This window comes from Patiria miniata, unplaced genomic scaffold (genome assembly GCF_015706575.1).
Source record: "Patiria miniata isolate m_02_andy unplaced genomic scaffold, ASM1570657v1 HiC_scaffold_18, whole genome shotgun sequence".
Lineage (NCBI taxonomy): Eukaryota > Metazoa > Echinodermata > Asteroidea > Valvatida > Asterinidae > Patiria > Patiria miniata.
The window spans coordinates 5,912,778-5,937,236 of record NW_024037056.1 but is presented as its reverse complement, the minus strand read 5'-3'; the positions used below and the strand labels follow the sequence as shown (position 1 = coordinate 5,937,236).

Sequence of the window (24,459 nt, the reverse complement as noted above, 5' to 3'; positions counted from 1 at the left end):
AGGGGCGGGGCTTATGGCCAAGTCCGCAAGGGTCCATATTCGAGTTCCCACAATGGACTCTTCCTGCCTGTCAATCAAACAGTGTACATTGACCAATTAGATCATGACTTTTGGTCAGGTGACCACAGTAGCTCAATCAAACTCAGTCACAAGTACTGTGAGAAATGTACACAAACCAAAAAAGGGGCGGGGTTTATGGCCAAACCGGAAGGGTCTATATTTGAGTTCCAACAATGGACTCTTCCTGCTTAGCAAACAGTGCATCTTGACCAATTAGATCACGACTTTTGGTCAGGTGACCACAGTAGGTTAATCAAACTCAGTCACAAGTACTGTGAGAAATGTACACCAACCCAAAAAGGGGCGGGGCTTATGGCAAATCCGGAATGTTCCATATTCGAATTCCCAAATGGACTCTTCCTGCCTGTCAATCAAACACTGCACATTGACCAATGAGATCACAAATTTTGGTCAGGTGACCATAGTAGATTGCTCAAACTTGGTTGGAGCAATGTGAGAAATGTACACAAACCTAAAGGTGGCCGGGGCTTATGGCCAAATCCGGAAGGGTCCATTGTCGAATTCCAATAATGGACTCTTCCTGGCTGTCAATCATACCGCACTAACCAATTAGATCACGACTTTTGGTCAGGTGACCAGGGTGACTCAACACATTCACAGGTAGTGTGAGAAATGTACACAGATGTGGGCTTAAGACCATTGTCATGAGCCTTTGGATGCTTGTTCAACTAGGAAACCATACCTAGCGATACTCCGGTGGATACCAATATATCCCGCCGCCCTGCATGTTACCGGCATTATCAAATCTCGGCAGAAATCCTCTCTTGTGATTGGTCCATTCTGGTTGTGGTGGGGGTGCCTGTAGCCAATTGCGTTTAAGAAACCAACGACAAAGTCGAAACAATTGTGACCGTCGTCTTTGTACCTAGAGTGTGAATAAAATGAAAGGTAATATATTTAGTAAAAAATAAGCATCATGCATTTTCTTTCTTGAAGTTTTAGATTACGATCTACAAACAAACATCGTCGAAATAGAATTGAAACAGGAAAGAAAGTTGGCGAAATACACTGCTTTGAGAAAATCCTTTAAACAAAATACCATTTAGAGTTTGAATATAGTTTTGTTTGCTGTTAAAGGTAGGCCTACTATACAACATTAGCTTTTGCTGTAACTTTATAAAACGGATGGATGTGGGGGTAAGTATTTTATTGCAAATATTTTTTCCACTGACTTGTTTAAAAGTTATTTGTTCATAGACGCTGGAAAAACCAAGAAAAAAATGCTGTTCTTGTAGTCTGGTTCCCCGACCCTACTTGAGACGAAACGGCACAATTTATAGACAACAGGGAATGGTCGGTCAGGGAACCAGACCAGCTGGCTTGCACCCGTTCACGGATGTGTAAGAGATTGTAAATAAAATGTGGACCAATTAAATTTGGTCAATTGAGGGGGCAGTATTTTCCAACAATGGTCGGCCGACCATCATTGGTAATTGATACAAAAATTCTACTAATCTTGAAACGGACAGCACACCAGGTGCCATGATTTTACAGGATGCTTGAGACTGTTATTCACTTACAGACAAGTAAGGTATTTCATAATAATTTGGTACTTTCGTTTCTTGATGTTTGCAAATGTTGTATATTGCCTTCAATACTGAAATAAAGTTGTCCAAAAGTTCAAAATTTCCCTTAATATTTGTCAGATATATCCATGGATGAGTCTGAGGCTCATTTATCAGTTAGGGAAAAAAACAACGCTTTAAATTAAAAATATAAACAAAAACAAAATGTAGAAGAAAAAATTAGGAGACCGACCATTCTTTCTGCCACTCAGGTTCTGTGTCCATGCCTGCTAGTCTCCGATCCCAGCCACTCCTTAGATCTTCATCATACTCCTCCAACAGAGAAACAGTCAGACACTGCGACCAACCAAGGCATTCTCGATGTACCCCGGTCTCATCGTAGCTATACACAGTTCCTGAAGTTGAGAGGTTTGCAACCAAATAAAGTGGTAAGTCATCTTGAACAAATTTAATTCACATCAATTAATAACATCTGTTGCACAAAACGGCCTCCGTTGTGAATCTGTGTTACAAACATGTAGACAATACTGTCATTGTCAATTAATTCAAAAGACAATCCTCAACGAGGGCGCCCTTTGCATGGGGTCTATACGACATTAAATCCTACCTTTCGAAGTGGTTATTCCTGTATGCAAATTGTCATCTTGTCCGTAGGATCTGTGAAGAAGAGTTTTAGGGGGAAATGTCAGCGGAAATCTTGAGTTTGTACAGAGAATGACAAGCAACTAAAACCTTGTCTACTGCCTTTTGGGTTTTTTTCCGGGGGGGGGGGGGGGGGGGGGGTTGTCTATGTAATAGATCGTGGCAAAAGCCAGGGTCTATAATTTTTGAACAGATTCCCTGATTAATTATGCAAGACAACCGCATCTTGACCGCTAGATTTTGACCAATCAGCGGGCGCTTTCTATATCGGGTCTTCGGTCATTCACCCGTTGCGCGTCATAGACATGGATAAAAACCTGTGTCACGCACTCTGTATCATGTTACGCGATATGCGCCGGGTTGTTGATGTATCACAAAACACTGCATTCGAACTGACCAATCAAACCCTTAGTCCCGATTTGGGAATGAAATGACGTCACGATTTAGTAGAGTCGACTTTGATTGGCTGGCGCGCGGCTTGCATATATCTGCATGCTTAGACATATCAGACGTTATACAGGAGACTTAGCTCCGTGGATAACGGGTGATACTCAGACTATATAGGTGGGTGGGGGAGGGGGTCGAAATAATGTCGAAGGATCGTCATTCATGCATATACTCACTGTAAAAAATCTCCAACTGTTGGCTTGATGACAACGGAGAACGGCACCCCACACGATGACACAAACGGGGACGGATACTGAGCCACGGGGGAGGTCACACTAGAGGCGTCGACTTTCTGACCGCACAGGGGACAGTTTGCTGGCAAAGTGAAGACCAGCAGTCTGGTTACGGGGTGGCACTGATGTGCAAATGACTTGATGCTCGGAGGTCTGGTTGCCATATCAGCTGTCATTTTATACATGAAAATTGTAATTGTCACATGAAAAAAACTTATTTTTGTTGTGTGTGCAATATTATGTTCAACAGCAATACTATAAAAAAAATCATGGCCATTTAATATTTTTTTAATAATATTATTATTGGACTAGTACTAGGCCTAGTGCAGTAGTGTAGTGGCCATTGACATATTTTTTGAAAAAAATTTGCATTCTGATGCCACTTTTTTCTTCATATATCATCTCAATGAAGGTCAGTCATTGCAAAAATGATGATAAGACATGAATCTGGGACTGAGAAACATTTTCAATTTGTTTTGTTAGTAAATGTTCTTGACCCTCCTTAGCTAGACTTTGGGTAATCCTTACTTTTAGGACCCCGTTCCTCTATAGGAAGGGAAAGACTCACCAAAACAGTTGACTAAATGACACTCAAAATTGACATTCTGATACTTTTTGGCACATCTGAACAATTGGCAATGACACCTTCTTGACTTCTAAAGACTGCTTTAGCCTGCAAAAGTCACTTTGGTACTGGACAGACATCTGCAGTGTTGAACAGAACTCATAAAAAATAGAGGTGTCCTAAAAGTAAGGATTACCAGACTTTGTACACATCCGCTGAAGTAGCATCAGGTTGCAACATTCCTTCCTGGAATCTTCCCCAGGTGTATTGCATAGTATCGATAACACAAGGTGATACCGCCCCCCCCCCCCCCCCTGCCTTGGCTTGCGGCCCCACCTCCTCCCTCAGCTTTTATCCAAGTTCTCGGTAGCTGCACCTGCTGCGGGGCCCCCTAAATAAGCGCTGAACCGCAATCAGTACAACATTGGCTCGTAGTCGTACCACACAAGAAAATCTAATGAGATAACAAATCATTACACTACCTGCACAGCATGCACAGTGCATGCACAGCTAGCTGTTCCGTGAACTCGACAAAGCATGCAAAAAAACACCTACTGCTGTGTTGATATAGGGCGCCCTCTGTCAGTTGGCAGTTTCAAGTTGGCCTGTGCAGGCTGCGTAATTTTCGCGGGCTGGCTGCACACATTGACACAATGTACAAATGTACACACGTACATGTACAAAGTGAAACATTTCCGCCACACTGCATTGATTGTTGACGTACGTCAACAATCAATGCAGTGTGACGGAAATGTTTCACTTTCAGTTCCGCTTTTGTGGAATGCTTTGAACTAGGGCTTGGTACACTCAGTGTAAGTTATCTTCCGGCTTTAATCGGTTTCATAACGAAAACATGGGCGTCGCCAGTATTTTTTTCTAAAGGGGGAAAAGCACTGATGTTCCCCCAGAAATTTTCCAGCATATTCTCGATTTTATCGTTTTTTGAGGGTGGGCAGGGGCATTCCCCCCCAACTCATTAAAAAAACAATATATATATGACTTTGCACCTCTTTTTCTTTCATCTTTTTCCCTCTTTTTTTTTTGGGGGGGGGGGCACTGGGAATTAGCCTTGGCAGAGGTTTGCGCTCTCCGAGTGCTTTCTAGTTGCATAATTAACTACCGAATCTCCTCGCATCATAGAGCCTTGCTGTACAAGGGCATATTCCGTAGACTATTATGTATGTAAATGCACTGTACTTTGTAAAAACTGCGCTTAATTGAACAAATTATCCAAACAAGCAATAAATAAGAAGAGACACACGCACAACAATGAATGTATGGATACACCAATGTCTTTATCCGTTTAAGTCCATTCAGTCTACGGGTGTTATTAATGAACCAATTGAAACAATTTACAGACCAGAAGTCCACACAGCTTTGAACATTCATGCAGATTTATAGGAGTTAAGAAGGCATTCCAATGAGTTACGGTGTAATTTAATGCCAGACATGAAACGTCAATAAAAAACAAAATTATTTTATCGCTGCTTTTAGTTATACATGTACTTGAGTTTATCTACCCAGGAATACAAATTCTTGGTGTCTGATTGAGAAGTAACAATTCTGGGTTCATGTCCCGTTTATTGACACACTGAATCACATTGATTGGTCTGAAAATATTCGATTAGTCTGTCTTTTTCTAATCGAAAAACGCAACAGCATAGGGGAGGCCGAGGAACGACCGATCCACTTGGCCCCGCCCACTGCGCACGTGGGCAACAACAGTACAACACGTGCGTCATACGCACGTGCACGCGCATCAACCACGGCTGTGATTGGTCAAAGCACAATGGGGCGTGGCTTAATGGGTCGGTCACGTCTATAAAAATGCCAATCAGTTCTTATTAAATGTACACGCAATGTACTTTGACATCTCCAGAATATTCCTTGCGATAGTTTCAAACAATTTACGGCAACTTCTTGGCAACAAGATTATACATGTAGTTTGCTACAGACATGTACCAACACACACATTGGTGGGAAATCTCAGAAAAACAAGATTTTTTTTTTTTGATTCGGCAGACTTTTTTTCTTTTCAAAATTGGCACCGCAATGACCTACAAATTTCAAGACAAATTTGAAACCGCCGATAGACGTTTTTACCTTTAAATCCCGCATGAGTTCACGTTATACATGTACATGTGATTTAACGTCATATTATATTATAGCTTAATTAGGATGAATGGTACATCAAAACTACTTCTACTACGGACAGTGTTTGGTAGTAACAATGGTACATATATTCCAGACCATATAACTTCCATTTATCCAAAAAAAAAAATGAAATAAAATGAAAAAAAAAAAATGACAAAAACATTTCAGCTTTATTCAAAGTTATGCACAATTTTCTTGGCCCTTTGGTTGCAAGCCTTTCATCTGTATGATCAAGATCTTTCGATTCCCGTTTTCTGACAGCAAATTAAGAATTTAAATACAACCGATACTAACATGAACTCATCACTTAAACATCTATCACTTACAGGTACCTTAAAAAACAAAAACAAAATTTGTCTGCAAGGCAGAATGAATGAACTGTATAAAACATGTGCAGAGCTACTCTGCCCACTTTAAATGCAAATGATTAGTTTTACAATGGTTGTAGAAATTCAGAAATGTGGGGAAAACACGCTACGAATTGATCGAAGAAGTATAAAGCAGATTAAAACCTGGAAAACGGTCGGTAGGCGGAGGAAATATCTGTGCAAACTGTAGAATGTTAGAGCCAAATTGAACTGACTGATTTCAGTTTCATTGCAACTGCCTTGAATGTTCTCACACGACAACTTAGAGACAGCGATGTTGAAAGTAACAGGTCAATCGGAGAGAGCTTTCTTAACATGCATGTCGTTTAAAAAATAATTTGGGATTAGAGTTGAACCAAAAGTGACCAGTAAAGTTTCACAACCTTCTTTCGGACAGGTTTTCTTTAAAGGTAAAAGTGCGTACCAAAATTGTGCACCATGGTTTCAAGCCAAATCTTTTTCTTTCTTTTTTGTCAAATACATAAACTCGGCACAATAACTATCACATGAGCTACCATCCCGGCCGAAAAAAGTGATCGCGCTTGTATTATGGATCCAGAACCAACCGACAGAATGTAACGAAACTCAACAAAAACAAATGTCACAAAAAACACAAGGAAAACATGACACAACAGAACATGCAACCGTCAATGCAACACGGAGGGAATTCCCCAGATCGCTTTAACAGTTACACCCGTAAATTCGTTCGCTAACCACACCATATTACGTGAAGCAGCTTCATCAGGTTGGACGCAAGAAATCCCCTCAAATATCTTGACTTTAGCTCAAAACCGTTTGTAGCTGATTTTTTTCCCCCTCTCTTAGCTTTAAAATGATAGCTAGTATAATAGAAGTAGACAATTTATAACAATAGTACAATTCAGTCACTACATATCTAGCACTAGTATACATGAACACCAAGCCATTTTGAACATGAAACACTACTGTATATCTCCATATCAGTAAGAATATCATTTCAATTTGTTTATGGCTACATAGTTTAAACACATTGGTAATTTTTTTTTTCCTCAATACAATACATATGAAGCCTGTTTTACTAGACCAAGATTTTTTTTTTTTTTTTAGCGTTTTGAAAGCAAGCGTAGTATCAGTGCTCCGAAGAATTATCTTCAAGCTGGTCCTCCGAGCGACCCACACGGAAACAAACATTCCTGTGGTTGACTGTCGTCAGCAAAATGCTTTAACGTTCTTTGGTTGACATGTAGCAGGATGTTAACCATGACAAACTACACTATGAACTCATCTTAGTCGTGTTAGGCTTTTGCTTGGGTAAAATATGCACTACATACACACTACGATTTTAAATTAAGTAAATACCACCATATATGATTTTCATTCGAGCCCACGTGTTCAGGCATAAAACAGGGCACCGCGACTCTCTTTTAATTTGGTAGCAGAGTTAACTTTTAGTTGTTTAAATGTTAGGGAAAAACACACAGATCAGTGGAAATTTGAAAATTCGACGAGGAAAAGTGCCGTATTGTGATGCCGAAACAATGCGAAGAACCATGTGGAAGCAAGATGTGTTTTTTTTTCATCTCATTAACTGTTGTCTGCATGGCAGTAAAGAACCTATATTCTTGAAAAGGTTCCGGCACTATTGCCAAGTTCCAAAAATACCACTCCTGTTCTTTCAAGTTGGTTCCTGTGCCTTAACATGCGTTTCAACAAGTTCACTAGCACCCACTGGTTCCATAGATTTTTTGCTGTGATTGTTTGAGCATATGGTGCAACATAGCCCGAAATGACACGGTAATGTCAATCGCCTTTCTCGTAAACATTTAGACATTTTTACTTGAAAGGTTACACCATTACTCTTGGCATTTTAATGGTTCACCCTTAACAAATCAAGATGGTTAAAAAAAAAAACCTAAGACTATGGCTTTTTTTTTTTTATCTTTTTCAAAATCTTTTTTAGATGATCAACACAAGCTCACACCTATAGTGATACACAAGACACAGTTTCCTGGTCGAATATAGAGAAACTGACGCGGAGGGGAAAAACCAAAACAATGAAAGGAACACTTTTGCGTTTTTTTGTTGTATATTGATCATTTGTGCTTTTATAGGTAATTGGAGAATCGGAGACTACATTCTGAGCATGAGCAAAAAACATTTGTGGGCACTAACACACTACTGTTGCTTGAAACGGGAAAGTTAATCAGCTTCCACTTGGTCATCTTCGTCATTACCATCTGACGTCCACAACTGGGGAGGGAAAATTTATAAAAATATGTTAAAAATGGGAGATGTACACCCCATTACAGTGGAACGTCGCTATGACGAACATCGTGGGATCCACAAAAACTGTTCTTAATAGCGATCGTTCAGTATAGTGATTTTCACATTTTAGTGGCGCCCTCTTTGATAATTGTTATAGTGCATGTAGTTGCATTTACAAACTACGCGCGGAATTCGCAAAACGACAAATGTGTCGTTTCCGTAGCAGAACTTCACCAAGTACACCCTGGTAGTTACTAGAAGAAGACTTTGAGCACGTGTGACTACTGAGTCATGTAATTACACAGTTTTTGAGCTTACATGGTAGCTTTTTCCTAATATTCGTCGGGGGAAATAACAGCCATTTGTCTTCTGTTGACATTTCCAACAACAATGTTCGGTATGTTTTGTACACAAAAATTGGGAGCCTAAGTTGATGTTCAGTATAGCCGAATGTTCGGTATAGCGGTGTTCGGTATAGCGACGTTCCACTGTACAAGCAAGGTACTGACGGCAACCAACGGCCCTTGGGCAATGGAAGGTTTAGCAGAGGAGAATAAATGAGGCTTACAAACCCTTTTCACACTCGAGCCTCTCAACCCGGGTTGAACTCAACCCTGGGCGAACCCAGTGCCGCCCCCGGGTTGAGTTTTTTATTTTTCAACCCCGCATTCAACCCTGCATCGTTTCACACTTGTTTCATACAAATCAAGCTTATCATGCTCAGTTACTACTGTTTTGAACCCTGGCAAGACTTTCAACCCAGGTTGAAAATCTCAGCCCTGGTCTGGAGCAGGGTTGAGTTCAACCCGGGGTGAAATCAATCTCGGGGTTGAAGCAGGGTTGACGCAGGGTTGAAATTCTTCAAGTGTGAAACAATGCATGTTTTCAACCCTGCGTCAACCCCAAGATTTGTCTAGTGTGAAAAGGGCAAAGTTAATGTTAGCACCCACACTTCAAATTCCTTTGAGGTAATCTTCTGTGGAGTATGGATAACACTTCAAATCCCTGCACACTTCTTGTGTGTAGATAAGCTCAGGGCAAGCAGGCAGATTTAGTCACGCTTCACTGCTCTCCACAGTGCTGGTTTTTTTTTTGTGCAGTGACTGTGTGTGTGTGTGACAGTTACTTTAACGCTTCATGTCCCTCCATGAAATTGAGCTCTGATCCAATCAAGGTTGAAGTTATAAAGAAACACTGTTCCCAATGGAACACTGCGTTCTCCACACTTTGTGTTCCATTTGAAACACGTTGTGTTCCAAATTAAACACTGTGTTCCAAATGAAACACTCTGTGTTCCAAATGAAACACTTTAATTTCCAAATGAACCACTCCGTGTTCCACATGAAACACTGTTTTTCCAAAATGAAACACTGTGTTCCAAATGAAACACTGTGTTCCAAATGAAACACTGTGTTCCAAATGAAACACTGTGTTAAAATGAAACACTGTGTTCCAAATGAAACACTGTGTTAAAATGAAACACTGTGTTCCAAATGAGGCACTCTGTGTTCCAAATTAAACACTCTGTGTTCCAAATGAAACACTGTGTTCCAAATGAAACACTCTGTGTTCCAAATGAAACACATTGTGTTACAAATGAAACACTTTGTGTTCCAAATGAAACGCATTGTGTTACGAATGAAACACTTCTGTGTTCCAAATAAAACACCAGAGTGTTGTAAACTTTTTAACTTCCTGGTAATATGAAGAATCCAATCACACTGAGTTCTCATTAAAAAATAACCTGCGTTTCAAATGAACCACTCTCGAGTTCCCGGTACTATACGGTATTCCCAACGAAACACTCAAAATAAAACACCAGAAGTGTTTGAAATTTAGGAAACGTACCGTGAGGTTGTCTCTTAACAGCTGCATGATGAGTGTGCTGTCTTTGTAGGAATCCTCCTTTAAGGTGTCAAGTTCAGCAATCGCTAGGTCAAAGGCCTGCATCCGAAAAAGAAAAATATTGTCACGAAAATACTTAACCCAGAGCGTCGATTAATAGACCAATCAAAGTTGCCTCCTTTTTGTGATTACTGGTCTTGGCTTTCCTTTATTACTGAGACGCTCCAAAGCTCGCTCTGGAATTTCACACAATGACATGTTCAGAGCTATAGATTCAAAACGCACATGTTTGGGCGTTCAGGCAAGCAAGCGTCCCGGTAACGTCTACCAGAACCAACACCTTAATTTCGAAATCGGAATAGTGTACATGTATATCTTTTTTGCTAGACATTTTCCATAGTGTTTTGACCAACCAGCCGTGATTCATGTCCAATGTGCACAGTCTGACATGCATTAACCCTAACCCCTAGGCACTCTGGCTAGGATGCAATCTCAATCCTGCAAAACCCTTCAATTGCCACCAAGAAAAATTGGATTCAGCCTCAATCCTCCATAATCATCGGTTATTTCTTGAGTTTAGTCTGTGGAGGGTGACCACTGCCTCAAATTCCTCCAAAATCCTCTGCCAATTACTGCTATGGTGGCTTGACGAAATGCATCCTCTACTAAGAAGTGATACATCTTTGCCACTCATCCTCAATCCACTAAAATCATCCAAAACTGGCAGGAGGATTTTGGAGGATTGAGGAGGGAGTGACGCGATTCTACCGCGATAGGTTAATTGCATGTACCCTTGACATCACACATATCCTCACAAAGACATGGTTGTGTCAAAAATTATGGTAACTTTCTTTTGAGTTGAACACGCATGTCCTCTTTCTTACAAACAATGCAAACATCAAGACACCAAGATATCAAAATACTTACTTTTTTCGCGAGTTCGCACGCCGCTTTCGGATCGTTGACAATTTCGTAATAAAATACTGAGAAGTTGAGCGCCAGTCCAAGACGGATGGGGTGCGTTGGCGGCAAGCCTCCGTCACTTAAATCGGATGCTTCCTGATAGGCCTTTTTCGAGTGGTCCTTCGTGTCTGATTATGTGAAAAAAAGGGGGGAAAATTGACTACTCAAAATGATCTCCCTAACCATATCAAAACCTATCCCACCTTGGATCAATTCAAACAACTTGTTAAAACTCACCTGTTCACTTGCACAAGCGCATAGAGACTTAATTGTATTATGCGCTATATAAGAACTGTTTATTATTATTATTACTCAAATTTCAAGCACAACTATAGTAAACCTCACCAAAATGATTGCGACAGGGTGCACGACAACATTTTTTTTTAGTAAAAATGGTCGTGTGTTACAGTAATTTTTGTGCAGCAAATGCTGGGTTTTATAAAACTTGGGAGCTTAACCCTAACCACCCCAACTCCATCAAAATCCCCCCCCCCCCCCAATTTTGATGGATTTTGGGGGACTTGGTCCAGAAAGCCTGGCGTGACTCAATTTTGATGGTGTATGATGGACTTGGGCCTGAAGCAGTGCTAGGGATATCCGAATGATTTTGCCTAGCTTTCTGTACTGCTATTGCGATAAAAGTTATGTTTAGCAAGTCCATGAATGTCAACCAGCGCGTCAGCGGTGGATTCCATTATGTCATGTACAGTTTTGTATTGGACACACAGTGATTGATGGATTTTGATGGACTTGGTCTAGTTCCTAGTAAAAGACGCTACGGAGTTAATGATAATGGAATGTTCTTTACAGGGTGTATCAAAAATATTGCAAACAATATAATATCGGAATGCCAGATGTAGAATGTGTAACCAACATAGATAATATAGATATGGTTTGAAAGATCTTTCCACTTAAAAATGAGACATCAAACATCCAAATCTGATAGTTTTTGACAGAGTTTTGAGTAATTTTCCAAGAGAGGTCAAATTGACCGTGGGACCAACTTTTCAATTTGAGGCATTGGGACAAAGGTAGCCTAATTGCCTCTGTGTGGATAATTGTCTGGCCTACGAAAAAATGTGTTTAGTGAGTAAACACTTTAATAGCATGAGGTGATAGCAAGAATGTGTCAAGTATTCTGGTTTCCTGACCCCAAGTCAGATGAAACGGAGCAATGTATAGACGTCAGGAAATGTCAGCATACCGGGTGCCATGATTTTACAGGATGCTTTAGACTGTCATTCAGTAACAGTCCAGTAAGGTATTGCATAATAATTTGGTAGTTTTTCTTTTTGATGTTTGCTAATGTTGTATATTCCCTTGAACTATTTTGTCTCCAACATGAGATTTAATGCTGTCTCTACTAATGACTGCTTTGCTTTCTACACAAACACTGGTAATCCATGCAATCAACAAGACACTTGCAATGCAAAGCCATTATCCAAATCTTGGCCTCGGCTGCAACTGGCCAGTTTTGGCTTCACCACTGGCTCCAGAGTAGCCTTTAGTCAAGTCCCACGCGCTTATCCAGACACGTGACGCACCCCGGATGCTGGCACGTAAAAAGACTAGCACGAGGGGCGAAGCCACGAGGGCCTTTACCATCTCGAGGAGAGCGCTTATGTTTTTCTTTACATTTGTCTACCGATTTTGGTAGACATGCATAATGCATGACATGTTGCGAATGGGTGTGCGTCTTGTTCTTTTAGAACGCGTGTGGCGTGTGTGCTCGACGGCCCGCACGCGTGTCATCTCCTCAAAAATTGCTTGTTCGTGGTGATTGGTTCGTATATATCCGCACACATACATGATTCATATTACTTGAAAAAATGAATAATGAGTAGCTCCACGAGATGGTGAAGGCGCTCGTGGCTTCGCCACTCGCACTGGTCATTTTTGGTGCCAGAATCTGGGGAGCCACACGTCCAGGTAGACACGCGCACCTTGACTAAAGGCTAGCTCGAGACTCATTAAGAAACCATTAATTTCCAAACAGAAATAATCTGACATTTGACCTCATTTTTTAGGATTTAATGATCCTAAAGCAGATGCAGAGCATGAACCTAGAATGAGCCACAGCTACAGCCACATCCACAGCCCCCAAGTTAGTGACTAAAATCCCCCCAAGCCGAAGCTGTAGACAAAGCAAGAAAGATGACGAGGTTTGTAAAAATAACCTTCAAAATTACCTTGTTTTGCACTCTCGCTCGCGACCTCTGCTAGGTACCGGTAGTAATCGCCTTTCATTTTCAGGTAAAATACTTTACTCTCTTTTTCCATCGACTCCGACTTCAGAAGAATTGAATCTAGCAAGTGCTGCAGTCAGAAAAGGAGAAAAGCAGTGGAAAGAATTTACAAATTGAAAATTTGGACTGACATTTAATGAGCTCTTATTTTGGTCTACCATGTTTGTCCAAACCAGCCGTGCGACTGGGACGTCACAAAATAAAAGGAAATTTCAAACTTTGCAAGACGCTCTGCAGTGTTTATTTAGTTGGGTTTTTTTCGGACTAATTGTTGACTACCCTGCCACACTAAAATCCCCCTAAAATTCAATAAAAAGTACACAGTCGAAGGAGCTACAAATAAGTCCAAAGTAGGTCCCCGGAGGTGGCTACAAAGATACGGAGCGGGACTGAGGGGCGCAAGAGGACGCTGTTTTCCATTTCTAAAAAAAAATCCTCCAGGGGGATGAATCAGTAAATTCAACATAAACTGATGGGGAAGATGGAGAAAAATGTAAGTCCAAAGTAGATCCCCCAAAGTTGCTACGCAGATACGGGGTGGGATTGAGTCGAGGAGAGGCACAAGAGGGCACTATTTTGGGTAAGCAGTCAAGCGCAACTCCGTATCCGCGTAGCCAGCTATGAGGTGGGATAGATGAGTGGCGGGGTATTCTGCAATTGTGCCCTGCAGTGTTTGGTGATTTGTTCCCTTCGTTTTTGGTCGTTTTTTTTATGGCATACACAAGAAGACAACACATTGCTGTTTCGGCAATAGTTTTATTGGTATCTGGGTCGTGTAGAAGTGAATTTGGTGTTATAAATTAACGTAATTTTCAAATCAATAAAAACTCACATGATGACGTCAATTATATTTCCACATTATTATTATTTAAGATGACGTCACATGACTAATGATGACGTTATCACGACGTCACTTGTTGAGGAGCAACATTAGCTGTGGTTTTTGGTCTGCGCTTAATTTGAAGTCAATTTGATGTCAATTTTGCAATTTGGAAAAAACTTACAATTTTAAAAATAAATAAAATTCAGTTGATGTCACTATGATGTCACTTCAGATTTTGAATACTACTATCAATACCTACTCACCCACCAAGTTTCTGAACGATTGAACATTCCCTTATATGTTTCCGAAAATTGTGTTTTTGATGACGTCATGATGTCTTTGATGACATCACACGTTTCAAAATTGTGTGCATATATCTATGGCCTACTGAACCTAATACAGAAAGAATTTTGAATGCAGCATGTTTTGTTCCCGAGAGTGAGATATGAAGATGAGCTGAAAAAAAATGAAAAATTAATAAAAATCAACATGACATCATCATGACGTCACCTCAATTTTCATCTATAACACATCCCACTATGTCACACCAAGTTTAATTGAAATTGTCCGTGTAGTTCTCTAAATATAGGCCCTTGAAAAATGCATTTTTATGACGTCACATGGCACGTGATGACGTCTTGATGACAAAATTCTTTAATTTCAAGGACCATTTGTGGGTGGTGGTCTAAGTATGTGCCTAGTCTGAAGTCGATCGGATTTTAATACTTAAGTGCCAAAGTGTACTGGCGGAAGAAAAACGTGTACAATCACTATGGAGAAAAAGTCTAAAAAAAGAAGGAGAAAAAAAATCTGGAAAGAATGTTGCAACCAGACGCTGCTTTTCTCTTCATATATCATCTCAATGAAGGTCAGTCATTGCAAAAATGATGACAAGACATGAATCTGGGACTGAGAAACATTTCCAATTTTGTTAGGAAATACTTAAAAACTTTTCTTGACTCTCCAATACACAACTGCTGAATTGGCATCAGGTTGCATCATTTTTTCAAAAAATCTTAACGAAAACAAGAGCTGTTTCGGCTGCTACTGAGACAGCTAACAAGCCTGCAACTTCGAATTTAGTAGAAAAAACGAGGAAATTCCAAACCACACAATACTTTGTAGGCCTACAGTGTTTTTGGTAATGGCACTCATGAGAAATAAAAAACAAGGAAATTAGCGGATCCAAGGAATAGTTGCATGCCTGTAAAAAGAAATCAGGTGATCCAAGAAAACGGTAGGCCTACATTTTATTTTACAACTGTCTATTCCTTCCTCCATGACCAATATAGGCCTAAATTAATAACAACTTTTTAAATACACTTTTAAAATTTTTAAAATCATAAATAGGGGGCCTTGGCCTATTTCAACTACTAACTAGGTTCTAGTTGAAGGCAGAATTTTTACATTTTGGGATTTATAAAAGTGGTCATGATGGAAATGTGAAGTTTGGATGGTTTCAAAATTAGTTGTCATGTTTGTCTCAGCTGATGGTGATCAGATCTGTGGTGATATTGATGGTTGACATGGTTGAATGAATTAAATCAACATGACATGAACACCTGAACACTTTGCCATGTTTGACACAAAAATGAGTGAGAAAGAGTGCTGTGTTCATGGTGTTTGACAGGAAGTGAGTTGGTCAGGCAATAAACACTGTCACTGTTCGTGTTTACATCACTATGTGAGTTGAACGGCATAACAGCAACCCGAATCCCCACCCAGCATGTGTGGCCCGGGCCGGGTGGGTGTGTACGCGGTTGACTGTCAAAGACAACTCACCAGGACATCGTTACAAATCTCGTTTAATTCGCCCTCGATCTTTTCACGGTACTCCTTTGCCATTTGTTGCTTCCTGTCACTGCCCTCGGACTTCTGCTCGATACTGCTGATGACCCTCCAGGACGAACGCCGAGCACCGACGACATTCTTGTAAGCAACAGACAGCAGATTCCGTTCCTCGTTGGATAGACCGGTCGGATTGGGCGACTTTATATCTAAAGTTTCTGTCACACTTTTCATGGCTGCCGCCATGTCATCGTACCGCTCTGCCTGCTCGGCAAGCTTCGCACGCTGTACCAGCTGCTCCTTTTTACTTTCTCCGTCACTAGACATCGTGAAAATGACTGAAAAACAGACAAATTACGGAGGAAAGGATACGATCACTACAAGTCTACAAACTCATTCAATTTCTCCGAAAAGGGACGATCAGTTCCTGATCACAAAATGGCGGCTACTACTACAGTCCAGCCCACTAACACTGAAATAAGCAGCAATATTCATCCGCTTAAATCATCCTACACTTCTAATCGAAATTGACACCACCACATAATGTCATTAAAAAAGAAATCGCTGTATACAGTTCATGAATGCATTTTAAAATGCTACAAAAATTCGAAAGAGGTAATTCTGTTTAAATAAGGCATTATTTTTTGACCGGTTCACGACTCGGGCGACCCTTGCTAAAATACACGTTAGACTAGACCGGCATATCACACACCGTGCCCTTTACGTGCACTAGCTGAATGCACGTACAGTGCTACTACTCCATTAGGCCAATATGCCTTTTCTTGTGTGAAGGGTTTCCAGCGGTGAATCACACGGGTTTAGAACGTCACTGTTACCAGGGACACCATTGGTCAGAGTCCTCATTGACTCGAAATGAGATCATCGCAAAAAAATTCCGGGGACTTTTCTATATATGCAGCAGAACGAGTATAATTATTGTACTGAGAGTGCGCGGACATAATTAATGAAAAACCTGCAAGTTTCAACCACATCTTATTATCCATGTGTGTGGGTAGGTGGCACATGAGCAGTGATTCATAGTCTATATAATCCCTCGACATGTTGCACAAGATCAAAAGGCGATGGGGGATTTGGACGAAAGCGCGCCACTTGAAGAATCATTTAGTTTCGAAATAACTAGAGTGCACGTGGAGATCCCACTACACTAATGATGTAGGCGATGAATGGGCGTGACCTCCCCTGGGGAAAGGGGGTGGTTACTTGCTAGCTACTACATGTACGTGCACTATGCCTGCATGGATATCATTTAATTTGCATTTTTAAATTTTATCTGATGACTTTTACCACTAATATCGGATGACTTTTACCACTAATATCGGATGACTTTTACCACTAATATCCCCATCCGTTCAGGCTTTGTGGTTCTATCAACCTATAGATGGGAAACATGATTTGAAAGATTTTTCTTTATTTCCATTTAAAAAAAATCACAAATTGAAATTTGAATGGACAAACTTTTATTTGATTGTGTATTTTATTAAAGCAATACCTACTCTATAAATAGATACTAATATTTAGTTCGAACAAGCGATCTTAGTACGTAGACTCGATGACGTGAAAGGTATTGTAGCTAGGCTGCTATCATGGCACGAATTAGTGGTCAGTATAGCAAGTATATGCAAGAAGAGGTGCCAACTATGGTGGCAGCGGTGGGATAAGGCACACACACACACACAAATATCACCAGAGAAACATGACCAAGACAGCGCTCAGATGCCGGCTTCAGGTCTTTCGAACAATCATTCCCCAGTTAAAAGAAGGAAGCATTACGTCACGACACTACCACCAATAACGTCTTGAGCCGCGCACTAGTGTGAACTTTATTTTTAAAAAATGCACATTATGATAAATGTTTGGAAAACCTATCAATAAAACATTCTCTATGTTTCGTGAGTGAACTCTCGGTACAAAAAGGAGAGTAACCAACCTGCCGCTTGCGAACTGGTTTGTTAATCAGAATTTCCTCCTTTTTTTCGACCCTTCATCAGACCGTTAAGCCAGTCTAGTTTTCTCGCGTCTGAAGTTGGGCATGTTCTTTACTTGGGACGCTTCGTAAAGTTCGTAATACAGTCGGGTACCATTTATCGGGCTGTGATTGTGTATGTATCAACATCATTAAATAAGCACGTTGGTATATGTGTGGTTCCTAGACGTATAACTCACATGGCGAAGACGACTGCAACATCTGCAACGCAAAAGACGTGAAGTTTATTTTCTTTTTGACAGTCACTTTATCTTATACCAGCAATGCCGAAATCGAAAAGAGACAAGAAAAGTAATTGCCTTACTCTTTTTCAATATTGTCACTTTTATTTCATGTCAGTCATGTAGACAAAATTGCTTTTTTTAGCATGCTGAGTGTAGCCCCATAAATGTGGCATATTTACTGGACTGCCTCCGTACGGTAAACATAGGCCACACATCCCCATGTACAAAAACGTGTCGCACTTTGCCAAATTTTGATTTTCACATTTAGGCTTAGTTTTTAGGATTTTTTTGCTTTAGAAGCATACTCACCCTCTTTATAGGCTAGTCAGAAAGTGCTGCCTTTTTCAGATGTCTAATTTTTGTGAAATTTCATGTTGAACTTATTTTGATACGCAAACGTGTAAAAATGAATCTGGAAATTTCACGAAAAATATACATCTGAAAAAGGCAGCACTTTCTGATTAGCCTATAAAGAGGGTGAGTATGCTTCTAAAGCAAAAAAATCCTACAAACTAAGCCTAAATGCGAAAATCAAAATTTGGCAAAGTGCAACACGTTTTTGTACATGTGGATGTGTGGCCTATGTTTACGGAGGCAGTCCAGTAAATAGGCCACATTTATGGGGCTAGCTGAGTGATGAGTTATTTTTTGATAGTGGATATTTTGCCGGAGGTAATGACGGCAAACTAACGATTACTAATGGTTTGCCGGCGGCAATCCATATCAACAGAGGGCGCTGTACTCTTTAAAATAGGGCTGAATTATAAGATGTATTAAATTCCCATCAAAAGTTGTGTAGCACGTTTGGTGTAATGGTTAAGCAAAGGCTCTAGTGAGCGGGATGACTCGCGTTCGATTCCGACCGCACCACATTTTAAAGTTTTTTTTTCTCATCCCCAAATAAATAAGAATATTCTTCTTTTATTATTTTAACATGTCTCAAACATTTTTTGCAGAGTATTACATTTTCTTTTTCAGATTTGTGGCTCTGGAGGATTTTTTTTAAAAGGGAAATAATGTCCGAAATTATAAAATGGTCTGAATCCCATCTTGTGAATACGAGGTAACAACAATAATTTTGGCATGGAGCCAGACTAAAACTTGTCACCGGAAAATGTTGAAGTACAAAAAAACAGTAACTGCGCATGTTCAGTGCATATCCGGCAAACTAACGTTTACTAAAGGTTTGCCGTCTCCGGCAAAATATACACTGCCTTATTTTTTTAGGCAATACAAACAAATGCACAGCGCGCGATGCATGCTTGCTGTGCACATGCAGTGCACATGGTGCATGAATATGATTTTTGGCCACATTTGTAACTAATATAGACTATTTGATTGTTTTGTGTGGTTTTTTTTGTACACAGTATCATTAACAAACACTCGGAAGAAGGGGCTAGAATTGAAACAAAACCTTATCGAGGAGGTAAGTATATTATGAAGTGTTCACGCAGGCGCTTTTTAAAAGTAAAAAAAATGCTGTTTATAAATTGAATGAAAGGGAGGACATACTTGTTCGGGGAAAAATTATTATTGTACGGTTTATTTTGATATAGCCTGCATGTAGGATTGATTCACAATATGTTTGTACAATTCATGACAGGTCCGAGCGAGTGTTGATAGATATGCCAGAATCTTCATCTTCTCAGTGGAAAACATGCGAAACAGTAAAATTAAAGATGTCAGGAATATGTGGAAACACAGTCGGTAAGTCAATCACAGCGTAGAGCTTTACGATCAGAGTTTGGTATTTTATCTGCAAATTGGTATTGTAGTCAGGTCTATCATAAGTCCAGTCACAAGTAAATCACGGGTCCTCCCAAGTCCGATCACAAGTTCTGGAGATGAACAATTAACAGAGGAATGCCTTTGTACCAGTGTATTTGAATTGGGACTGGACGACTTATGATTGACTTGTGAGGACTTTTGATTGACTTGTGAGGACATTTGTGATAGACTTGTGAGGACATTTGATTGACTTGTGAGGACTTTTGATTGACTTGTGAGGACTTGTGATTGACTTGTGAGGACTTGTGATAGACTTGTGAGGACTTGTAAGGACTCTTGATAGACTTGTGAGGACTTGTGATTGACTTGTGAGGACTTGTGATGGACTTGTGAGGACTTGTGATAGACTTGTGAGGACTTGTGATTGACTTGTAAGGACTTTTGATGGACTCAGCTACAACACTGGTGCACAACGAGCTCCTGAAAAGATTGGGTATTGTGGTCATTTGTTATGTATTATGCTTTAAATGATAGTATATAAAATGTACCACATGTATTTTTGTTGTGTTTTGCAGGTTTTTCTATGGAAAGAACAAAGTGATTGCTGTGGCCCTTGGTAAGGACAGGGCGGGCGAGTACCGCGAAGGTCTACACATGATCAGCAGCAAACTGAAAGGCAACGTGGGGTTACTGTTTACCAATGAAACCAAGGAGGCAGTCATTGAGTAAGGCTACGTCCAAATTACTTGGCTGCGGCTTGCGATTGCACATGCACCTATGGAACCGGCTGAGGCCACTAGCCATGGACGTGTATTGCTACTGAGGGTTATGCATTTGATGTATAAACAACAGTTTTTAATTTTTGTACAGACTACAGTTTTCACATCTTGTTCTTGTTTTGTAGGTGGTTTGATGAGTACGTGGAGCCAGATTTTGCCCGATCAGGAAATGTCGCCCGATCAACGGTGGTTCTGGATGAGGGACCCCTGACGCAATTCACCCACTCAATGGAACCGCATCTAAGACAACTAGGACTTCCAACATTACTCAAGAAAGGTCAGTCAGGAAGTGTTTTCAAGTTGAGCTACTTGTGATGGATCACAAGCATGTCTCAAAGACAACACAAGCATGTCACAAGCATGTCACAAGCACATAACAAGCACACCACAAGCACAACACAAGCACATCACAAGCACAACACAACACAAGCACGCCACAAGCACATCACAAGCATGCCACAAGCACATCACAAGCACAACACAAGCATGTCACAAGCGTGTCACAAGCACATAACAAGCACAACACAAGCAGATCACAAGCACAACACAAGCATTCCACATGCACATCACAAGCACAGCACAAGCACAGCACAAGCACAACACAAGCACAACATAAGCATGTCACAAGCACATAACAAGCATGCCACAAGCACATCACAAGCACAACACAAGCACATCACAAGCACAGCACAAGTACAACACAAGCACAACACAAGCATTTCACAAGCACATCACAAGCATGCTATGGTTTTAATTTCAGGAAACTTTACTCTGAAAAATTTATAACGACAGTACCCAAGTCAAACGACAAATGGCTGATCGTGTTACCCTGGAATTGTAATTTATTTTGTCTTAATTATTTCAGGTGTCGTTTTGCTGGTCGGTGAACACACCGTATGCAAAGAAGGTGAACCGCTTACCCCAGAGCAAGCGAGGATACTGGTTAGTATATAATAATTGACTTCTTAAACCTCTTAATCACCCCAATTCACCCAAATACCTCTGTTTATGTTTATATTCTAGAATTTAGACCGAGTTTATTTGAGTATGATGAGATTAGTGTGTATTTTTCTCACCAAAATAAAACCTGAATATAAAATATCTTTGATTTTGTAGAAACTTCTCGGCAACGCGATGGTCGACTTCAAGATCGACCTTCTGGCAATGTGGTCTAACAATGGGACATTTGAAGATTTGAAAACCTCAGAAGTCACAGATGCGAGGAGTTACCGGACAACACAAGAAACAGAAGAGCGAAGCGACGGGGAGCAAGAAGTAGAAGGAAAGGAGGAGGAAGAAGATGATGAGGAAGAGGAATAAAAACAATTTACCTTGGACTCACCATTTACAACATCAACAGTAAATGGTTTACCATGAGTTCCATGACTGACTTGACCATCGTGGAAAAAAAATCGGCAGAGTTACAGCAATCAACACTAAACAATTCATTTTGAACTCCTCACTCACTTGACTCATGGAAATACTAATGGGTATATGTTATAACCATCAGCAGTAATGGTTTACCATGAGCTAATGACTGACTTAAATTATTGTCATGGAAAAAGTAATTAGTTGGTTTTATAACCATAACTACGAACAGTAAACGGTTTACCATGAGCTCATATCTGACATGACTGTCATGGCAATAGTTATTGGTTGATATAACCAGGTCCATCAATAAACGGTTAACCATGAGCTCATGCATGATTTGATTGTCATGGAAATAGTAAGTAGTTGTAATAACCAGAACTATCAACAGTAAACGGTTTACCATGAGCTCTTGACTGACTTGTCCGTCATGGAAATAGTTAATATTTGTTGATTGGCATAAGCAGAGCCATCAACAGCGGTTTACCATGGGCTCATGCACAGTTTGATTGTCATGGAAATAGGAAATAGTAAGTACATGTAGTTGATGTAACCAGAACTGTCGACAGTAAACAGTTTACCGCGAGCTCATGACTGACTTGCCTGTCTTGGAAATAGTAATTGGTTGATATTATAACCAGATCTACCAAAAGTAAACGGTTTACTTTGAGCTCATGACTAACTTGACTGTCATGGAAATAGTTATTGGTTGGTTTAACCAGAACCATCAACAGTAAATGGTTTACCATGAGCTCATGACGGACTTGATTATGATGAGAATCGTAATCGGTTGATATTCCAGCCATCAGCAGTAAACATAAAAGATTCAGATTATCTCAACAGTCGTCAATACACTTGCCACACTAGGACTACTCTCTCGATCTTCTGAACTCTAAACCTCCGGTACCATTTGAAATCCACCAGGGTGTCTTGAAGTATTTTCCAGTTTTGAGGCAGGTAAACCCCAGACTTTACATGGGTTGGATGGAGCTCAAATGTTTAGTTACATACAGGGTGGTGCAAAAAGAAGGAAACCCACTTTTGACAGCAATTTTCTTGGTATTAAAATATTGATCTTTAAACAGAAAATACGAAACAATTATTGCAAATGCATATTTTGTCTCTGAGATACGGTAGTTAAAAATTTCATGTGCCAAACCTGTTTGTCCACGGACTGCTTTATTCCACCCGCAGAGCTCCGGAGCTTGATTTGAAGACGACAAACACTACACTAGACTTACACGTGGACAGCAGTGATTTGGGTGACTTTTATTATTAGCATAATAGCACTATTCTTGTGTTTTTGTAAATACATTTTTTCACCATGTAGGGCCTAGGTTGAAGAGCTATACTTCACTACATTATAAGAAAACAGTTCAAATGAGTCAAGTAAGTAGGTAAAATTCCTGTCAAAAGTGGGTTTCCTTCTTTTTGCGCCACTTTGTAGCATGATTTTATGCACAGTGGAGGATTATTATCAATATGTAATGCTGAAGAACTGTTAATCTGTATCTTTATGTATCGATTATGGGGTTTATGGTTAATCGTATGGGTGAAACTCTTTGGGCCATGTATTAAAATCCGATTTTCACGTTTTGGGCAGCACCTGGTCTAAAAACAATCCAGTATATTCCGTTTTAAGTATTGTAAATGAAAGACAAATAAATACAACCGAAAAAGACAACTGTTGCGATTTTGTTTGTCGATTCACCTTTTATTTGTATCGCAAGACGCGTACATACATGTGTTTGGACTTTTTTACACGCCTGTAGTATTTGGGCCGTCGTCATTGCAAAGCAAACATACATAGTTTTTAAAGTATGCGTTAATGAGCGAGTTGTATAATTTTACACTGTAAACAGCGGAAAACCAACTGACACTGCCAAAAAGAAGTGAAATTTCGTTCCTTTGAGGCGTACATGTACAATGGTATATGTCATTTGGCAAAAAAAACCATTGGCATCTACGATCGATAGGTCTATCGTTTTGCATGTAAGAGCAAGAAAACTGACTTATAAACTCAACAACAGAGGGCCCCGGCCTCAGTGTGGAAGCAGTTGATATATACCGGCCACGCCTGAGGGTCAAGATGATTTATAGCCACTGCAAGGCTGTTGCTGACGTTTGTTACTAACTAACCAACCAACGAACCAACTAACAGAGAGACACGTGCCAATTGTTGAGCTGCTGTTCCGCAGATAAAAAGGTCTGTATGTTTTTAATCAGGCTAGCCAAAATAAAACAAAATGTGTTGCCCCTCCCCCTCCTGGCCCACCACCACCGATCCCCCCCCCCCCCCCCCCCCCCCCGGCCGGATCTTTGAATACACCCGAACCAGTGTGTACAAAATGCTTAACTCGAAAATATCAAACAGTCGTCAACTCGGCATCTCTGATTTTTTTTTTTGGGGGGGGGTTAAAACACTCAGAT

The 24,459-nt window shown here is 40.3% G+C and overlaps 3 protein-coding genes across 5 annotated transcripts; 1 reads left to right on the top strand and 2 right to left on the bottom strand.

Annotated features, from left to right (window-relative positions):
* Positions 1-612: 612 nt before the first annotated feature.
* Positions 613-4,016, bottom strand: LOC119724406 (MKRN2 opposite strand protein-like). 2 transcript variants are annotated; one of them, XM_038195448.1, is made up of 5 exons: positions 3,977-4,016; positions 2,873-3,098; positions 2,215-2,264; positions 1,840-2,002; positions 613-946 (listed from the first exon to the last, which is right to left on the bottom strand). In XM_038195448.1, the coding sequence occupies exons 1-5, from the start codon at positions 3,996-3,998 to the stop codon at positions 724-726; spliced, it is 684 nt and encodes a 227-aa protein (XP_038051376.1). In that variant the 5' UTR covers positions 3,999-4,016; the 3' UTR covers positions 613-723. The 2 variants fall into 2 exon arrangements, with proteins under 2 accessions (XP_038051376.1, XP_038051377.1); XM_038195449.1 differs by lacking the exon at positions 3,977-4,016 and adding an exon at positions 3,831-3,926.
* Positions 4,017-4,764: 748 nt separating this feature from the next.
* LOC119724405 (14-3-3 protein beta/alpha-B-like) lies at positions 4,765-16,412 on the bottom strand. The gene is made up of 5 exons (XM_038195447.1): positions 15,920-16,412; positions 13,258-13,384; positions 11,033-11,196; positions 10,109-10,204; positions 4,765-8,245 (listed from the first exon to the last, which is right to left on the bottom strand). Exons 1-5 carry the CDS (start codon positions 16,250-16,252, stop codon positions 8,195-8,197), a joined length of 771 nt encoding a protein of 256 aa, XP_038051375.1. The 5' UTR covers positions 16,253-16,412; the 3' UTR covers positions 4,765-8,194.
* A 500-nt stretch (positions 16,413-16,912) lies between these two features.
* LOC119724404 (mRNA turnover protein 4 homolog) lies at positions 16,913-23,091 on the top strand. Of its 2 annotated transcripts, none has more exons than XM_038195446.1 (7): positions 16,913-16,937; positions 19,522-19,580; positions 19,758-19,861; positions 20,458-20,607; positions 20,787-20,938; positions 21,527-21,603; positions 21,778-23,091. In XM_038195446.1, the coding sequence occupies exons 1-7, from the start codon at positions 16,928-16,930 to the stop codon at positions 21,979-21,981; spliced, it is 756 nt and encodes a 251-aa protein (XP_038051374.1). In that variant the 5' UTR covers positions 16,913-16,927; the 3' UTR covers positions 21,982-23,091. The 2 variants fall into 2 exon arrangements, with proteins under 2 accessions (XP_038051374.1, XP_038051373.1); XM_038195445.1 differs by lacking the exon at positions 16,913-16,937 and adding an exon at positions 18,086-18,221 and having other exon boundaries at positions 21,778-23,090.
* The last annotated feature ends 1,368 nt before the right edge of the window (positions 23,092-24,459 follow it).

Bases quoted from the DNA above. Each gene is read 5' to 3' on its own strand.
- LOC119724406 (XM_038195448.1), bottom strand. From the start codon at position 3,998: ATGCACTGTGCATGCTGTGCAG. The intron at 2,265-2,872 runs GTGAGTATATGC...TCTTCTTCACAG, and splicing joins ACAGTTGGAGATTTTTTACA to ATCCTACGGACAAGATGACA. The intron at 2,003-2,214 runs GTAGGATTTAAT...TCTCAACTTCAG, and splicing joins AGGAATAACCACTTCGAAAG to GAACTGTGTATAGCTACGAT.
- LOC119724405 (XM_038195447.1), bottom strand. From the start codon at position 16,252: ATGTCTAGTGACGGAGAAAGTAAAAAGGAGCAGCTGGTACAGCGTGCG. The intron at 11,197-13,257 runs GTAATTTTGAAG...TCACATAATCAG, and splicing joins GAGCGAGAGTGCAAAACAAG to ACACGAAGGACCACTCGAAA. The intron at 8,246-10,108 runs GTACGTTTCCTA...TTCCCTCCCCAG, and splicing joins TGTTAAGAGACAACCTCACG to TTGTGGACGTCAGATGGTAA.
- LOC119724404 (XM_038195445.1), top strand. From the start codon at position 18,194: ATGCCGAAATCGAAAAGAGACAAGAAAA. The intron at 19,581-19,757 runs GTAAGTATATTA...AATTCATGACAG, and splicing joins AACAAAACCTTATCGAGGAG to GTCCGAGCGAGTGTTGATAG. The intron at 20,608-20,786 runs GTAAGGCTACGT...CTTGTTTTGTAG, and splicing joins ACCAAGGAGGCAGTCATTGA to GTGGTTTGATGAGTACGTGG.